At 44.0% G+C, this 18,398-nt stretch overlaps 1 protein-coding gene and 1 pseudogene across 2 annotated transcripts in view; one reads left to right on the top strand and one right to left on the bottom strand.

Moving 5' to 3' along the window:
* The window catches only part of DNAH6 (dynein axonemal heavy chain 6), a 342,820-nt gene that overhangs the window by 295,681 nt on the left and 28,741 nt on the right, over nt 1-18,398 (bottom strand). For both annotated transcript variants that reach the window (XM_088481442.1, XM_088481443.1), the window contains exons 11-14: nt 16,391-16,511; nt 7,208-7,359; nt 5,820-5,972; nt 3,187-3,438 (exon numbers count right to left, since the gene is read on the bottom strand). In XM_088481442.1, coding sequence (XP_088337568.1) covers nt 3,187-3,438; nt 5,820-5,972; nt 7,208-7,359; nt 16,391-16,511 — 678 coding nt within the window. The remainder of the gene's footprint in view (nt 1-3,186; nt 3,439-5,819; nt 5,973-7,207; nt 7,360-16,390; nt 16,512-18,398) is intronic.
* Nucleotides 11,036-14,476, top strand: LOC148513722 (uncharacterized; annotated as a pseudogene).

Here is an 18,398-nt window from a genome sequence, read left to right on the forward strand (position 1 = left end):
ATCATCAATAAATACAAGGGAACCAGTTCCATTGGCAGCCATACATGCCCACACCATGACACTACCACCACCATGCTTCACTGATGAGGTGATATGTTTTGGATCATGAGCAGTTCCTTTCCTTCTCCATACTCTTCTCTTCCCATCACTCTGGTACAAGTTGATCTTTGTCTCATCTGTCCATAGGATGTTGTTCCAGAACTGTAATGGCTTTTTTAGATGTTGTTTGGCAAACTCTAATCTGGTCATCCTGTTTTTGTGGCTCACCAATGGTTTACATCTTGTGGTGAACCATCTATATTCACTCTTGTGAGGTCTTCTCTTGATTGTTGACTTTGACACATATACACCTACCTCCTGGAGAGTGTTCTTGATTTGGCCAACTGTTGTGAAGAGGTTTTTCTTCACCAGGGAAATAATTCTTCTGTCATCCACCACAGTTGTTTTCCGTGGTCTTCCGGGTCTTTTGGTGTTGCTGAGCTCTCCGGTGCGTTCTTTCGTTTTAAGAATGTTCCAAACAGTTGATTTGGCCACACCTAATGTTTTTGCTATCTCTCTGATGGGTTTGTTTTGATATTTCAGCCTAATGATGGCTTGCTTCACTGATGGTGACAGCTCTTTGGATCTCATATTAAGAGTCGACAGCAACTGATTCCAAATGCAAATGTCACACCTAGAATCAACTCCAGACCTTTTACCTGCTTAATTGATAATGAAATAACGAGGGAATAGCCCACACCTGTCCATGAAATAGCTTTTGAGTGGATAGTCCCATTACTTTTGGCCCCTTAAAAAGTGGGAGGCACATATAGAAACCATTGTAATTCCTACACCGTTCACCTGATTTGGATGTAATTACGCTCAAATTAAATCTGAAAGTCTGCAGTTAAAGCACATCTTGTTTGTTTCATTCCAAAGCCATTGTGGTGGTGAATAGAGGCCAAAATATGAAAATTCTGTCAATGTCCCAATATTTATGCAACTGACTGTATATACTCTAGCAGGCAAATTTTTAAGTTGATAATTTTGTATGGCCTGCAAATGATTTTATAAACATCCAAATGGTCCTTTGTAGAAAAAAGATTCCCCACCGCTGTCTTAGAGGCATGAATTTAACATAGTTATATAAGAGGGGGCCAGAGAATGTATTTAGAGAACAGGTCAGTCAAGCAAAGAAGAAAGAAGTGACTGAGGAGAGCTTTTTATGTAATGCTAATTACTTTAAATTTAATTCTGGAGTTTACAGGAGACAGCAAATGCTGAGAGGGGAAAAACAAGAGAACCATGAATTGTGATGATAGGCTGAGAGAAGTAGAAGGACCCTGAAGGGCACATGTAGAACAGGCATATTATAGACATGTTGTACAGGCAGAAGTGACAGAACTGTGAAATTAGCAGAATGTTGGGTATAGAGTCAAAGATGACTATGAAGCAGCAGGTGTAGGGGGTGGACTGTATCATTGTTAATGGTCAGCGAAATTTCAGCAGAGAACATGAAGGAACGTATAAACAATGTGTGCAGGTAGTCAGTAACAAAGAGACACTTTAGAGTGTGCCTTTGTGGATCCTCAATATAGGTTCATAACTAGAGTCCTGGGGGTATATTTCCTAAAGGTTACTTTTAAACGAATTTGATCGATTTTAAAACGAGCTACTGTAAATCAATGTTGTGTTTCTGGGGATAAATCACACGTTTCCCAACATTTAAAAAAATAAATAAATAAATTGTCTGTTAGCAAATGTGTAATTTAGCCCCAGAAACACAACATCAATTTATATCAATCAGAAGCATCTGTGTGCAAACATGGGCAGCAAACATCTATACTTTTCATTTATTAACGTCAAATGACAGTGTGTGTTCTGCTGTTAGCTAGCTGTGAGTGTATAAATAACTTATTTGTTGAGGCTCTTATTGAGGGATATTAATTATATTTTAGAATTCCATAATCTTTTTAATCAGTTTATGCCAGCAGTTCCCAAAGTGAGCGCGCTTATGCAGGGTGACGCAACGGGTGGATGGTCTGAGTGTAAGTTAGTTGGTGGGGCCGCACTCTGGACCTGATTCAGACCCTCTCGCTAGATGCGTACGCTCGCTGGATGCGTATGCAAATTCTGCTAAGTGACGGCAAGGCAGGTGATCGCATGGCAAGGCATAAGCACGCCCACTATGTCTTGGCATGTGATCGCTTTGTGTATGCAGACGCCCACCAGCCTGTCTTAAGACGCCCTCTTGCGCACATCATCTCCAGGAAGTGTATGCAACCATCGGTACATCGGGTACCATCGGATACATTGGCAGCGCTTGAGGTTGACTACCGGTATACCCTACCGCAAACACTGCGATCACTTCAGTGTAAAATGCAACCAGGTGAATATGCACTATGACGCTGCCTCTGAAACGGCGTTAAGACACTCAGGCACACCTGAGTTCGTACCTCCACTCCTTTTTTAATGGCCGGCCCCTGTCACCACCCACAAACGGCTTGTCCTGTCACTCAACTGTGCTGGGCAGTCTATGCTCGGCGAGCGTACGCTTCCCGATCACTCGGACTGGTTCGCGCACGCGCACTGCGATGCATGCGCACATTGCGAAACATCGCCAGCTACGAGCAAACGCTTCCTAGCGAGAGGGTCTGAATCAGGTCCTGTCTCTGTAAGCAGCCCGCGGCCATTTACACTGCACAGCCGGCCCCATGCTGTGTTGCTGACAGTGACAATCACTGACTGTGAGAGCTGTGCGACCCCACCCCCCGTACCCTTACCCGTATTTTCTATTCCTTCATCTCACAGTGTGGCTGGACTCCTGATGGCTCTTCTGTTTATGTGGCAGTCTGTGGCACAGCTGAGGTCCTGAAGTAGTGTAATTTTTAAATAAATAAAAATTTTATATATGTAATTTAATATTTTATTTCTTTATCCTTACATTTTGGGAACCACTGGTTTATGCTATGGCAGCACAAGGCCATAACTAACAGAAGCCATAATATTGATATATGATAATTGCTATCTACAAGCTGTAACTACAGACTCTGCACTCTGATCTGTTGTTAGTACATAACATTTTCTTCAATGCTTTTACAAATTTGAAAGTCAAAATAGTGAAATCTACACAAATGCGTGAAACGCTGCTGAAATGTCACAAATGTGTGTTTAGTGAAGTTGGAGAAATTCCTATTATAAATATACCTGTGATTGCTGCCTGACATCCTTCACATCTTTGTTTAGTTCAGCAATGTCTTTGTCTAAGGAATGGCAGAATTTCTCTATGCTGCTGTCTCTCTCGCCTACAGACTTGTCAATGGCATTTCGAACAGCTATGATTGAAGTCTTCAGAGTAGCAAACACTGCAAAATCTTCGGGAGGTGCAGGCACACAGTAAGTGTCAATGAGTTGGTACATCTGGGAGACAACATTGGACTCTTCTTCAAGAACATCAATCTGAAAATAAATTGCAAACCAGTCATGGATCTTTTTTATAAGGCAGAATTAATATCGGTCTGTAGCTACTGTACAGAAATAAGGCAGACAATCCTATTTTTTTTATTATTTTGCTGATGGTTCTGTGCCTAGGACATTACCTTAAATATGTAGTGTTCAGTCTAGCACCCTGCACCTGTGACAACCCGTGCAGTTCCTCTTTCCTGTCTGTGGTGTCGCTCTCTGCTCTGGTGCTTCTAGCACACTCAGCTGATGCAACAAACTGCTGAAATACAGAACACAGTGAGCTAGAAGCACCAGGGCCGTAACTAGGGTGGTGCGGCCAGTGCAGGTAGCGCATATGCTCTGTGGGCGGAACTAGCCGCCTCCACCCACCACTACTGTTTGCTACAATGTATAACTGCATTGTAGTGGGGTGCCCGGCTCTTTATCTGCCAGGCGCACCGCTACTAATACAAATTACAGCTGCCTGCCCCTGTGGTCCGCCCCCTCCCTATCTAGTAGTATTACATTCTTCAGGGAGGGACTGGGAGAGACCTCATGATGTCTCTCCCAGTCCAGTCCCACGGTGCCCTGCACCGTGGAGCCGCTGCCATTCCTCCTACTGCGGCTTCTCTTTCCCCCCGGCTCCCACTGTGACCTGCTGATGCTGAGAAACTTTGTTATAAAGGTGTGCTGCTTTTAGGAGAGAGACCCAAGGGGAGGGGGGAGTTTACTGTCTTGCATAATGTGTAAGGGGGGGGGATTTGTACTTTGTGTCATAATGTGTAAGGAGCATCACTACTGTGGGCATAATGTGTAAAGGGCATTACTACTGTGTGGTCTTAATATGTAATGGGCATTACTACTGTGTGGCGTGATCTGTAAGGGGCACCACTACTAAGTGGTCATAATGTGTAACGGGCATTACTGCTGCGTAGCGTAACGTGTATAAGGGACACTAAAATGTAGTGTAATGTGAATAAGGGGCACTACTGTGTCTTGTAATGTGAATTGGGGGTACTATAAAGTGGCTACACCCTTTCCCTACAAGACCACGCCATTTTTCCACCCGTGCGTCTGTGACGCGCACTGTCCCTGTTTACAATATGGGAGGGGGACACCAATGCTTTTTCTGGCACAGGGCATCAAAATGTCTAGTTACAGTTCTGAAAAGTACCAGATCAGGGAGCGACACACAGGGCAGGAGAAAGGACTGCACGGGTTGTGACAAGGTGCAGGGTGCTAGAATGAACACTAAATATATGTGTATATGCAACAAGTAGTCATTTCCTATACAACAGCTTGTATTAACTCCTGTAGACTACCCCAAGTAAAGAAACCAAGATTTGTGTAATTAAAAATTATCCGTATTTACACACGGCGTGACCTGGCAACTCTGAGGTGTATGTTGCAGGGTAATCCAGCTCATAAGAAGATCAAGCAAATGTTGGTGCACATTCGTTCCGTCCTGCACTTCGCAAAGCAGGACACAGAACAAACAGTCGTTTTTTACAATTGTCACTAAACATGTCAGCATTTCCCATGAAGAGATCGTCAAAAAGGTTACCACATAATGGTATCCCTAAATTCTATACTTCATAAAACATGACCTGTACAATAATGCCCAAACAAGGTGTGATGTTTAATAAATGTTACAATGGTGAGAAATGTCATTATTATTTGAGAAACGAGTTCGGCTTGGGCTACATGGGCGATTTTCAGGAGAAAAAGTTAATCCCATGAGGTTATTCACATAATAAAGTGGGCCTGATGCTGAGTTCAATGTTCACCCACTTGTGTGGCATAAAATCTGTAATTTTGTACTGCACATGCCCACAAAAGGTGCATGCATGAGGATTCCCTTGCATCTGACACTTGCGCCATATTACGATTGGAGAGGGGGGATGGAGAAGAGAAGGGGCTGTCTAACATCAGCCCATAACAGTACAGTACAGATTTGCATGGATATACATATTTGTTTGTCAGTAATTGTATCAATTGTGGGTGCCTAAAGGGCTGCTGCAAATACATAGCGATGATGAAGATGCAATAATTGCTGTGCAATATGTTAGCAGGGCAGCAGTTCTGTATCTAGCAACCCCTAATAAACTATTTCTAACACTAATGATCCGATTTGTCTCCCTCTGCAAAATAACAGAAGATGCTACAATGAAATGTGTGCATATCTGAAGGATCCACTTTGAGATTAATATCTATAAATCATTTTATTACTAGGGCTCGTCAGTCTCATTTATTATTTATCATGTTATACATGTGCCATAATGTAATTTAATAACGCAACTATTAGACTGTTACTGAAGATCTACACATGGAAAAAAAAAAACAATAATAGAAACAAAAGTACAACTTTCTACTTCAAATTCTTTTTTATTACATACCCGTTCTTGAATCTCATCCAGAAATATTAAAGTATTTACAAAATCCAAGGTAGTAGAAGGAAAAAACTGAAGTCTGAATTGGGCATCTTGAGCTTCTGCTATGATGGCATCCAGTTTTTTCTTAGCAAGAATAGGTAGGATTTCATTTATTGCCTAGAAAGCAGAAACCAGTATATCAAAACTAGCAAATGCAACAAGAAAGACGCCTGAATAAGACAAATAAAGGGTTTGGATCACGACAGCATGATATTTATTAAGAACTCTTTCAAATATGTTCACAGACTCACATGCTGTATAATGTAGCTTACTTCTATCAGTGTCGTAAAGCTGTTTGCACACAAATGAAACCTGCCTGTAAAGATATTCACACATCCAGTGCCTGTAAAGATATTCACACATCCAGTCTTAACTAGTAGTAGCGACCACATGCATGGAGCCTAAGGCTGGGTACACATTAGGAGAAATATTGGTCGATATGTCGTTTTCAGGCGAATTGAAACAACATATCGTACACATCTCATAGTGTGTATACTCAATCGCGCGTTGACGTGCGTTTATCATCGCATCTTCACATCTGATGTGCTGCACGTCAGATGGGAATTTGTAATGTACTACTCCATGCAGCTAAATGCACACAGCATCGTGCATGTACGGACCACACAATGTATCGTTCCGTCGCGTCGCCCCAGCGCTGGCTACACACATCATGTATTGTGTATCTAGACTAAACGGCCAATAGTTTAATAATAAGAAGTCATTGAAAAAGTACTGTTTCTTATTTTATTTAAAAGAACAAACATTTTACAAGAAATCTCATTGTAGTCATAAGATGGACCATGGTCCCAACTTCCCAACTTATGGATTATAAATTTTAATTTAATATTTACTGCAAATGGTAATGACACACTTTGAGTACCAGGAATTTCCACCTGGAAAAGCCCTAAATATAGTATTTCATGTAATGTTCTCTAAGCATAACAGCTCCCATGTGATGTGAAGATCGTGCTCCCAATCACCTCTGTGTGTCAGAGCGAGTGATATGAGAGCTAGGAAAATTATGGCTCTTCAAGCTGGCAAAGTACAATTGTTGTAGTAGAACAGGCCGTTTGCAGAAATGTGCACTTCTGGCAATATAATCTATGAGTCCTATTATATGGAATGCCTTTTGGCACTGTATTTGTAAACATGCATTTCATGGAATAGCTATCAACAGAGCTGGGACATAAGTCAATTCAAACTACTGTGTAATGTGCGTGTGGTTGGTCTGGAAGTATTTAAGGACAAATTCTGCCAAACTGTAGTTAAATTTCACTCAACTCTACTGTAAATTCACATTTATTTCCATAACCGTTCATTAGGGTAGATGGTTCTGCTACAATATGCCTTACCTCCAAACATCTCTTTGGTGACGGAATTAATTTATCTTTTAATGTTTTGGCATCTACTAATAATAATCCTAGATTTCGTTTTTGTGTGATTGCCATGGCATCCTTGTGCTCTTTATGGTATTTCTCCAGTTGTTCAGCAAAAAAATCAACTCCTGTGAAGAAAAGAAATAATAGTAGTGAATTAAAGTATGTTAAATATAAAATAAAAAAGAATACACTTACCAGTAAATAATAAAAAAAATAATGTAATATTGGCATATTTTAGCTTGTGCATGCTTTGGAGTTACAATTTACAGTTTCACAATTTTGTGTGTGCTTTAAGTGCCATTAAATCATGTAGAAACTAATTCAATTAATTATTCTAAACTGTAAAATTATATAACCAGTTATATATTTACACAACTAATTATTAAGGAAAAGTTCTGGTCCTTTTAGTGCAGTGGTTCCCAAACCTTTTGGAATCATAGTGCCCTAGAGTATAAGCATTTTTTCCATGGCACCCATGGGCCAAAAGTTTCTTTTTTAGAAATTCAGCAAAAATTAAAAGAAGTAAATTGTGCTTATATGTCACCCTTAGGTTCAGTTATTTGGTGGTAGACAGGGCTGCGCTTCTTTCTGTCCACATATTTTTTGATTGGCAGCCATTAGCACTGGTTTTGTCTATCGAAATTACTAAAAATAATTTTATTTGGTATTGGACCACCAACCCGAGGCACCCCTGCAAGTGCCCTGAGGCACCCCAGGGTGCCACGGCACCCAGTTTGAGAACCACTGCATTGTAGCAAAACTCCCCATCCCTCTTACATTGGGATTAGTGCAGATATAGACATACAGATGTGTCCTTATACATCTTTACTGCAGTCGCGCTAAAAAGCCCCTCTCGGCGCGACAGGTCCTGTGAGGCGCCGGTTGTCTTTTTTGCGTCTTTTTATGCTAAAAATGCAACTAGGCTAGGATGCACCAGCAGACCGTGCTGATTAATTTGATATGTAGCACTTGTATATATCTTTGTGCGACTGAGTCTCTGAATCTGTATACAAAGTGCTACAATATAGCAGCGCAGCTTTTTTCATTCCAAGTTCCATTGTGGTTCATGTACAGACGCAGGTGCACACAGATATACAAGTGTCGCATTTCACATTAATCAGTCTGCTGGTGCGTCCTAGTCGTATCACATTGTGACTTAGGGGCAAATTCAATTTTAGGCAAAAAGCTGCTATTGGCGATACGTGGGATGTTTTCACCTCATTCGTCTGTTTTGACGCTATGTTTTCGCCATGCGCGTCCCCGCTTTTCGCCCTATTCAATTGTAAAATGGTTGAAATCACGGATATGCGAATGTAGTGTAAAGCAAAACTAGCAAAAAGTGCAGGTTGTTTTGAGGAAATCAGTCTGTACCCCATAAAAAGCCTAACTGAGCCTGGGGATCATTATAGAAGAGTATTAACAGTCCTAATAAAAAGATTTAGTGAAGTTATTTTTAGTAAAAGGGTTGTTATATGTATATTAGCAAAAGTGTTGAAAAATTATATAAAGCAATGTTTTTTTCTGAAAAATAACTACAGTACCGTAGTTAAATTTGGGGTACATGTAAATGGGTACTAGTATATTTTGGTGTGTCTAAAGGGTAGATTTAAAAAAAAATTAAAATACACCTGCTGCAATCTTAAAAACACCCGTCTCACCCAAACAGCCCCCCAAAATAACAAGCCCCCTACTTTTTACCCATTTTCCAACACTTTTTTATTTTTGTCCCAATTATTACATGTTGTTTTTAGGGTGTTTTAACTTTTTTTTTCCATAATTAGTCATTGGGAGGAGGGGGGAGGGGGTGGGGGTTGGGGTGTCCAAAGGGTTCTGAATAAAGTCCCAACATTTGTACCCCAAATATGGTTTTTGTACTTCATTTTGCCTGGCTTTTGGTGGATATACTTTTTCGCCTGATGTTGCCTATGGAGTTTTGCCTATGCGAAAACACCATGGAATTGAATATGGATATACTTTTGGAACAGGCGAAAACTGCGCATCGGCAAAAAAGTAGATCGCGGCTTTTCACCTTTAATTGAATTCGGCCCTTAGATGTCTTCTCGAAAAAAAAAGACGTCCAACGCTAGCAGAGTAGCACGGGAACTGGCGGCTCACTCACGCCAGGCAAGTCGCACTACGTGGCGTTTTGAGGCTTGATGTATGAGGACACATCTGTACTGACAACCAGTACATTTTCCATTATAGGAGTTGATTCACACTTGGGTATAAAAAAAACAGTCTGCAAAATGCGGTCAGTGGCGAGATATCTGCAATGTAGATGCTATATTTAAAGCAGCAATTCGTTTTAAGGCATAACCAAACTGGTTTTGCTGTGAAACAAATTGCTGCTTTAAATCTAATGTCTGCATTGCCGAAATCTCGCAGCTGTCCACTTCTCGCAGACTATTATAACCCTTTAACACCGCATTGCCGGGTTGCACCTGGGATTTTGTACATGGGTCCATCCTGGGTGCGACCTGGCTGAGATCCCCTTCAGGCTGGCTGCCCGACCGGCTTACTGCCGTGTCGATGACGTCACCAACGTCACGTGCTGAGCCGACACTTGGAGATGGGATCATCTCCAAACGCTAGCTCTTCCTATGCTGTCAACTGGTCCCAGGTTGCCTGTTCACACTGCACCGCGTGCCAGGTTGAACCCGGGTTATTTAAACTGGGCCCTTTCACACTGAGCAATATTCTGGGTTGCTGCGCATTCACATGAAATAACCCGTGTTATTGTAGGCAGTGTGAAAGGGGTTTTACTTTTGGGACTTGGTTGAAAAATAGGTGTAAATTACTTTATAATAAAAAGAAAACCACACAAAAATTGTGTATTTCTCATATACAGAGCTCAATATACGTGCTGGTCAACAGCAGTAGCATACAGTATGTATCTGGATTACTCCAGGCACACGTCACAAACACTTTTGTCCCACTTGTGCCCATGTTATAAACCATTTATAAAATGTGCAACAAATGCATTTGATGTTAGGCATCAATTAAAATACAAAGAGCTCTCTAATACAGCAGAACCAACATCCCATCTTGTGTCCGCAAAACATTTAGATTGTCCGACGAAATATGAATAAGATTGAGGAGAATTAAGATTACTAGTTTTTTACTGATGGATGGGTTTGAATGACAGCCTTGTTGCTGGGTAAATGTCTTTCAGTGTGGGTGTGTTCAGCTGCTGCCAGGGGCCAGTCATATTGTTTGGGGGAGGGGTTAGAACAAACTATATAGGGGAATGTAGTCAGGTGGTTCAGCCTCTTTTGCAGGATTCTCGTAGGATCAGGCTGAGTATCACTCCCTGTTTTCTTTGTGCCAATCCGCGTGCATTAGCAGATTCTGTTTGATCATGCCTCGTCCCAAGCGCTCTGCACCCCCCCCCCCCGTCTGCTGGCTGATTATGCCAGGCTCCTCAGATCAACTCCAGCGCGTCCGAGCACCCCCCTTTGCCCCCCCTTCCTTTCCCCACATCCCCCTTCCCCCCCAAGCTCACCTCCCAGCGGATTGCGGCCTCAGCAGCCGTGCCACTCTCTAATTATGCTGCACCTGTTTTTTGATCCTACCCTTACCCAGGGTATCATCCACAATTTTATTATCCGTATGTGTCAACCTCTCAGCAGAATGCGTCTCTAGCCTTAATGCCCCTGCCCCCTACCATACTTCCTGTCAATTTTAGTCAAGCCCCCGGCAGTTTGCCCACGTCATCCGACCTTGGCCTGGTTCCGCCGGCTCGTTTATTAACTGCACTTTCACAGCTTCCTCCTACTCCGAACATTGCCAACCCCCCCCGCTATGGCGGTGGTGCCCGCCGTCTCTGTTTCTCATCAGTTCACTCCAGTTACAGGTAGAGGGATGGCAGAAGATGCTTCTTCAGATGATCCGTTACTTGGTGCGTCCGCTGATCCTGCGCGAGTGGAGTCGACACCGTCAAGTGAAACTCCAGCCGCTCCGAGGGGACAAGTCGAGGAAGCGGTTTCGGGTCCTTCTGGTGATGGTATGCATGATTTGTCTTGTTTGTCATCTTCTTACTCTTCCTCTTCTTCTCATTATTCTGTTTCCCCGGCGCGCCCGCGCAAAATAGCTAGAATGGTTGCAAAGCGTCTAGCCAAGAAGTCTAGTAGTGCGGCTTTACAAGGTGCAATTGCTGAGCCAGTTACTGTAGCGGCAGGTGCAGATTCAGTGCATTGTGCAAACACAGCAGTTCTGCGGGGTTTGCGCAAAAGTGTGATGGGGAGGATTCGCAAAGACAAATTTGTCGATTTCTTTTCACTCACGGATGATATGAAAAAAGCTTTTAGTAAAGCCAAAAAGACGGGGGGTATTGGTGAGGAGGCTTTCTGTAGTTTCACCACTTGGTTGAAGGGCATGCTCGTATTCGCGGCGTGCTATTTGGAGACGCGAGCGGAGGAACATGTTAACATAGTGAAGTATATTTTTTAGTTCTTGACATGTTTATCCGTTCGCGGGCCTTGGCATGGCGGGAATATGACGTGCAATTTAGACAGAAGCATGACGGTAGCAAGATTATTCCTTTTGGAGCAACAGACGTGGAGGTGTGGTTGGAGGTCTCGCAACAGCGTCGGATCCCCTTGGACGGGATTCCTCCTCGCAAGGGATATCCTCCCAGTAAGCAGGGAGCGACTGTTGTTATGAGAGGTAAATGTTTCGCTTTTAACGACTCCCGGTGTACACGGGGGTCGTCTTGTCGTTTTCGACACTCCTGCCATCTCTGTGGAGAAGAACATCCCGCCAAGGATTGCCGTCGGGGGCTTGCTAGTGCCACACATGATCGCATTGAGGGGTCAAAGGGAGCTGCTTAAGGCAAATTCGCCTATTTGTTAAGTTGCGCTGGCTCACTGGTGAGAGTTATATCCTCACAAGGAGGACGATGCGTTTTTGTTAAAGGGTTTTTCGCTGCCAATATTGGGTCCTTTAAGGGTTCAAGCCACTCGGAACTTGCGTTCAGCTAGAGATTACCCAGAGGTTTTACAGGCTAAGGTGGGAGCGGAGGTCCTGCTTGGGAGGATGGAGGGTCCGTTTCCTTGTCCTCCTTTGCAGGACCTTTGTATATCTCCGGTGGGCGTGGTGCCCAAGAAGGCTCCGGGCAAGTTTCGATTGATTCAGCATTTGTCATACCCGGCCGGCGGTTCAGTTAATGACGCTATTCCGGATAGTTGTTGTAGGGTAGAATATCAAGGTTTTGACGAAGTCTTGACTTTGGTATGCAGTTTTGGGCGCGGCGCTCTGCTTGCAAAATTAGATATCGAGTCAGCTTTCCGTTTATTGCCGTTACACCCAGGCGCTATGCAATTTATGGGTTTCAAGTTAGAATCCGGTTACTTTGTTGACAAATGTTTGCCCATGGGATGTGCGGTTTCCTGTGCCTATTTTGAGAAATTCAGCTCTTTTCTCCATTGGTGTGTTCAAGCCGGCACTGGAAAGGCGGGCGTTGCACACTATTTGGATGACTTTCTCTTTATAGGTCCGGGAGAGAGCGACGTCTGTGCAGACCTCCTCTTCTCTGCGCATGCTCTTTTTCGTGTTTTAGGCGTTCCCATTGCATGTGACAAGACGGAAGGTCCCGTTTCCCGTTTAATGTATTTGGGAATTGAGATAGACACGGTTGCGGATTGCTGTAGGTTGCCAAAAGACAAGGTGAACAGATTGCAGCTTGCTTAGCAGTAGACATGGTTAGATTGCGTGGAGTTCAGTCGCTGTTGGGTTCTTTTAATTTTGCTTGTCGTATAATTCCCATGGGCAGAGTTTTTTGTAGAAAATTGGAGAGGGCCATGGCTGGGTCGAGACGGGCACATTATCATATTCGTTTATCGGCGGAGATTAAAGGTGTGTGGGCCAGGTTTCTGGTTCAATTTAATGGTGAACGGATTTGGCCGGCTCCTCCGGTGGCAAATGGATCATTGCAACTTTTTACTGATGCGGCTGGATCGTCTGGTTTTGGTGCCTTTTTCAATGGGGAATGGTGCGCTGCTGCTTGGCCTTTAGTTTGGCACGAAGAAGGCTTGACAAGTAATTTGTTGTTCTTAGAACTTTTTCCGATTGTTGTTGCCGTCGAACTATGGTCAGCACGACTTAGTAACCAGCAGGTAATTTTTTGGTGCGACAATCTTGGGGTGGTTCACGCCATCAATAACCAACGATCATCCTCTCCGTTAGTTTTGCGATTGCTGCGTCATATTAGATTCCGAGCTCGTCACGTGCCAGGGGTCGTTAACGAGATTCCAGACGCGTTATCTCGTTTTCAATTTGAGCGCTTTCGGGAGCTAGCACTGTTTGCTTCTGCTGTTGGTTTGATGTTCCCATCGTTTGTGTGGCAGATCATCAGGCCGGCTTAGAGGTTTTGGCGATGCAATCGCTCGCTCCATCGACTCTCCGCAAATACTCGGCTGCATGGCGGGAATGAAGCGGTTACTGCGCGGACCCCGATTCAAAGGGTAAGTCCCCGAAGGAGTTGCTTTCCTCCTTTGTTTGGGAGAGATACCAGCAAGGGAAGTCCAGGGCCTACGTGGGGTCGGTTCTGTCAGGAATCTCCTTCTTTTGCGATTTGAAGGGTTTACACGACCCAACCAAGTCTTTCCTTTTGACTAAGGCCCTTAAGGGTTGGGCTAGGGAGTTTCCTGCTCGTGCCGATTCCCGTCGGCCAGTCGACACCCAACTTTTGGCGACATTGTTTAGGATTATGGAGAAGGTAGCTTCTGATGTGTTTGAGGCTTCTCTTTCCGTTTGGCTTTTTCTGCTGCATTTTTTGGTGCGTTCAGGGTCAGCGAATTAGTAGCCGTTAATAAAGCGTCTGTGTCCTCTGGGCTCCTGTTCAAGGACATTGTGTTTAGAGATGCAGCGGTACTTTGCAAACTTCGCTTCTCTAAAACGGATCAAACCAGCAGGGGAAAATGGGTAACGCTTCCACAACAGCAGGACTGTACTATTTGCCCAGTTCATTTAGCATCCCAGTACATGTTGGTGCACCCGGCTGGGGGGTTTCAATGGTTAGTACACTTAGATACCAAGCCTCTCACAAAGTTTTAGTTTGCCGCAGTTTTCAAGCGAGGTTTAACAGAGTTGGGATTGAATCATTCGGACTATGGCACCCATTCGTTCCGAATTGGGGCAGCCACTTGCGCGGCGCTTGCGGGGGCACCTCCTTCGGATATCCAAAAAGTGGGGCGTTGGAAGTCAGGGAGTTACAAGAAATATGTGCGTTGCGATAAGTTGTAGATGCGCACCTTGCGATAACCCGATAGCGTTGCTTACCTGCCAATCGTTGAACGGCTAGCGTTCAACAATTGGGGGTGTGAGGGAATTTTTTAGTTTTTCCTCCCGTTAGCCATGATCTGGCCCAATTTGGTTCACGGGTAGGTTTTTTAGTTTTTCTCCTTCACTCGGGTTCCTGTTTATCCCCCTTTTTCTTCACCCCTGCTAGTTTAGTTGCTGTGTTTGTTACTAAGTTGTGTTATTTGAGTCAGGCTTGGTGTGGTTTCTCATGGGCAGGGTTTTCTTCTTTTACAGTGTTGGCGAAGGAAGACGGCCAGGTGTGGCTAATTGGCTATTCATATATTTTTGGGGCAGAGAAGCATGTTTCGGGTCGAAGTGGTAGTTTGCCTTTTGGTGGTCGTTTGGTGCGTTGGATTGGAGTGAGATGTTTGCGTGTGGACGCTGTGTGGGCTCTAATCATTTCCTCTGTGACAAAATGGGGGGTACCCGACTGGTAGGTCCTGCATGTTGGTGGTAATGATGTTGGTCAGCTTACAGGTGTGGGTTTAATTGTGAGTCTGCGTGAGATTTTGGATGCGATCCGCATGCGTTGGCCGTCATTTCACATTGTATGGTCAGAGATTACACCCCGTTTGACGTGGAGAGGAGTGAGAAAGTTTGGTGCTCTGGACAGAACGCATAGGAAAGTGAACGTTGCGGTGACTAAGCATGTTGTGTCTTTTGGGGGTTTGGTTGTGAGTCACGGCTTTTTGGAGGGTGATTTAGTACGTTTCTTCCGGCATGATGGTGTTCATTTGAATGCTCTGGGTATGAGTCTGTTTGTTAAGGAATTGTTTTCTTTTCTTAAGTAGTTTTCTTTGGGTAGCGGGCCAGTCTCCTTTAGGGCCTGGCTTTGGCGGGAGTACGCTGCAGCTCAGTGGCTTTATCTGGCGCAAGATAATTGTGGGGGCACTTGCTCTCGATGTATTTGGCGAATTTGTCCGGCTCCGCACGGGGGGACCCGGGCGTTTTTGCACGAAACGCCTCGGATTGGCCCAGGAGGGAAGTGAGACCCTTGCAGTTTCAGTGAGTCTAGAAGGGGAACCGTCTTAGTCGTCCCCATCAGTTTTGGAGTAAGTTAAAAGCTAGAACTGAGTCTGCAGCGTCTCTTTGCCACCCTGGTTAGGTTGATTGATTCAATTATAAATAAAAGCTGTGACCTTTTTTAGCCAAGCTATGGTGTCTGTGTCTTTATTTGTAGTTAAGTTAAGAAGCTTATCAAGGTTGGTAAAGGTTTTGGAGGTAATAAACATATGTAATTCTTATAACCTCGCTCACAAAAGCAATCTGTGAGCAAGCAACAAGAAAGCACCAATACACATTAGGGGAATGCTAGCAGACAGCCAATCACAAGCAGTTCACTAGTGCTGACAGCCAGTATCATCATCATCCGCTATTTCTACCAGCCAGTCACCCCTGAACCCCAAGGCCACGGAGACAAGTTGTGGGTCTTGGTGCTATAGTGTAGATGCTTGGCCGTGCATGGGGATGTGGAATATTAGTCCCTCTGAATAATGTGTGCATCAAAAGGAGTGTTGTCTCACCTCCCTGGGTGACCATGTGCAATTAATATCGTTTTCCCAGGAGTATGTGTATTTATTTCTCAGTTTGCATGTGTTCAATTGCGCAAACACACCGAGTAAGTAGTACATTGGTGGTAATATCAGAGGAAAGTTGCATATTATGAGTAAAGCAATAGGTACATTTTAGGGATGAAGCTACATATGCAGAAAGGGGTAGGATGTTGGTGTACAGTCAGCATTGTGGTTTTCTGATTTATTTTTATGAGCAGACAGGAGAGCCTGTGCAAAGGCTGATAATGATATATGTCTGGTGGAGATAAAATAATTACACCTATTAAGTGAACATAAATCATACCATGGTCTTCTTCCTTTAATGCTGTTAAATCCAGACTTTCATTTTCTTTGAAGAACAAACGAAACCTTTCAAATGTGAAGGCATATACATTGGCTGTAACAAATGCAGACTGTATGGTTTCCTGAAACAGAAAACATAAATATACCAAAATTACTTTTTAAGTTACATTTCATGTATGGTATCAGCTAAGATTTTTTTTTTTTTTTTTTAGTACATACTGTACATTACATATGTTCCAATTACTAAGCATAGAAAATCTAAAAACATCTATGATAGACGCTTGGCAGAATCCAAAATTCTATTCCAAACATCTTTCTTTAGGTGTAGATTTTACTATAGCTAGTGCTTTGCATATATTGCGCTTACTAAGACATACATCATTTGCGTACAGCGCCTGCGCACCATATGCATGCTATGTCTGTATATACTTGTTTTGCATATTGTTATATTGTGACTTACAATCCTTTAAGGTCGGAATGGGAGCAGGCAGGGTGGGCAAGGGTAGGCAGAGTATTCTAAGGGTATGTTCAGGTACTTATGGCACAATTAATGCATTGGCAAATATGTCTTTTAAGGCTGGTGCACCAAGATGCAATGGTTACGATGAATATCAGCAGCTCTATTTACCTGCTTCTGATTGACTCATTAACGTATTGACCCCTCCAGGCGACTGCACTTTAATCAATATTATATCATGTCGTGGACATTTATTCACATTGACATATTCATTTACACTACTGCAAGAAAGAAGATTCCCATTTGATTTTAGAGGGGGAAATACATTATGTTTGTATTTCATTCCCCTATCACCACAGCGGGGACAGCACTGTGCCTGGCTGCGGCGGTTGCCAGGCTCCGGCTGCACGTGAGTTGTCGCGATGCTTGCGATATCTCGTGCATGCTCAGTGGTTGATGTGCTGTGGGCTCTGGTGGGGATTGCACAAGGGGGGAGTTTTCACTCCCCCACTCTGGCAGACAAGATGCGGCTATAATTCTTCCTACTTCACCTCTTTACTATGGCAAAGCAGGAAGAATTATAGCACCACTTATAACTAGTGTTATAAGGCGATTCCATTAAACCAATAGAGGAGGAGTGTCAGGGTTCAGCCTACGAGCGGCCGTTACTCACCACTGCACCGGCTTCCCCTGACTTCTCGTGCGGTCAGACGACAGGTGCGGCGTGGGTAACGCACTGAGTATTCTGCCTTAGGTGCTAGTGGATTCCATGGGCGGCCCTGTGTCTTGGATATTGTGGTTTCCATCATGGGCGCCACCATGACAGTCCTTCTCATGTGACAGTATCTCCACCAATGGTAGCATGGTTTTGGTCAGCTGACACTGTCATCCTATCAACTGCTATCTATGGGTATATATCCAGCCCCCGAACTCCAGGAAGTTGCCTGAACAACGTTTGTCATCTCTAGTGTATTCTAGTAGTGTCCTTGTTCCAGGTTCCCTTGTTACTACCCTTGAGTATTTCAAGTGCTACTCTCAGTGCAACAGTGCGTCAAAACATCTTGGTGCAACAGTGTGTCCTACCACCTCTGCCTGTGTGCAACTCCGTTACACCTCTTGGTGTATCAGAGCATCCTACCACCTCTGCCTGTGTGCAACTCCATGCCACCTCTCAGTGCTACAGTGCGTACTAACAACTCTGCCTGTGTGCATCTACAAGTGCCACCTCTCAGTGCAACTGTGCGTCCTACACCTCTGCCAGAGTGCAACTCCAAGTACCACCTCTTAGCATAACAGTGCGTCAGAACACCTCTGTCAGTGTGTATAATATCATCTCCTAGTGCAACAGTGTGTTTAACATCTCAACCTGTGGATACATCAAGTATCATCTTTTGGCGCAGTAGTGCCTCCTTAGAGGCATATCCCTCGGGCCACCATCTGTGTGAGTCTCTATTCCCACAGGTTTTGGATACCTGATCAAAGGACCGCGACCTGCCTGCTGGGTGCAGCTAAAACCCATATCCCGATTGGTGGGGTCACTGGTGAACACCTC

This window comes from Taudactylus pleione, unplaced genomic scaffold, assembly GCF_031769625.1.
Source record: "Taudactylus pleione unplaced genomic scaffold, aTauple2 ptg000273l, whole genome shotgun sequence".
NCBI classification, from domain to species: domain Eukaryota; kingdom Metazoa; phylum Chordata; class Amphibia; order Anura; family Myobatrachidae; genus Taudactylus; species Taudactylus pleione.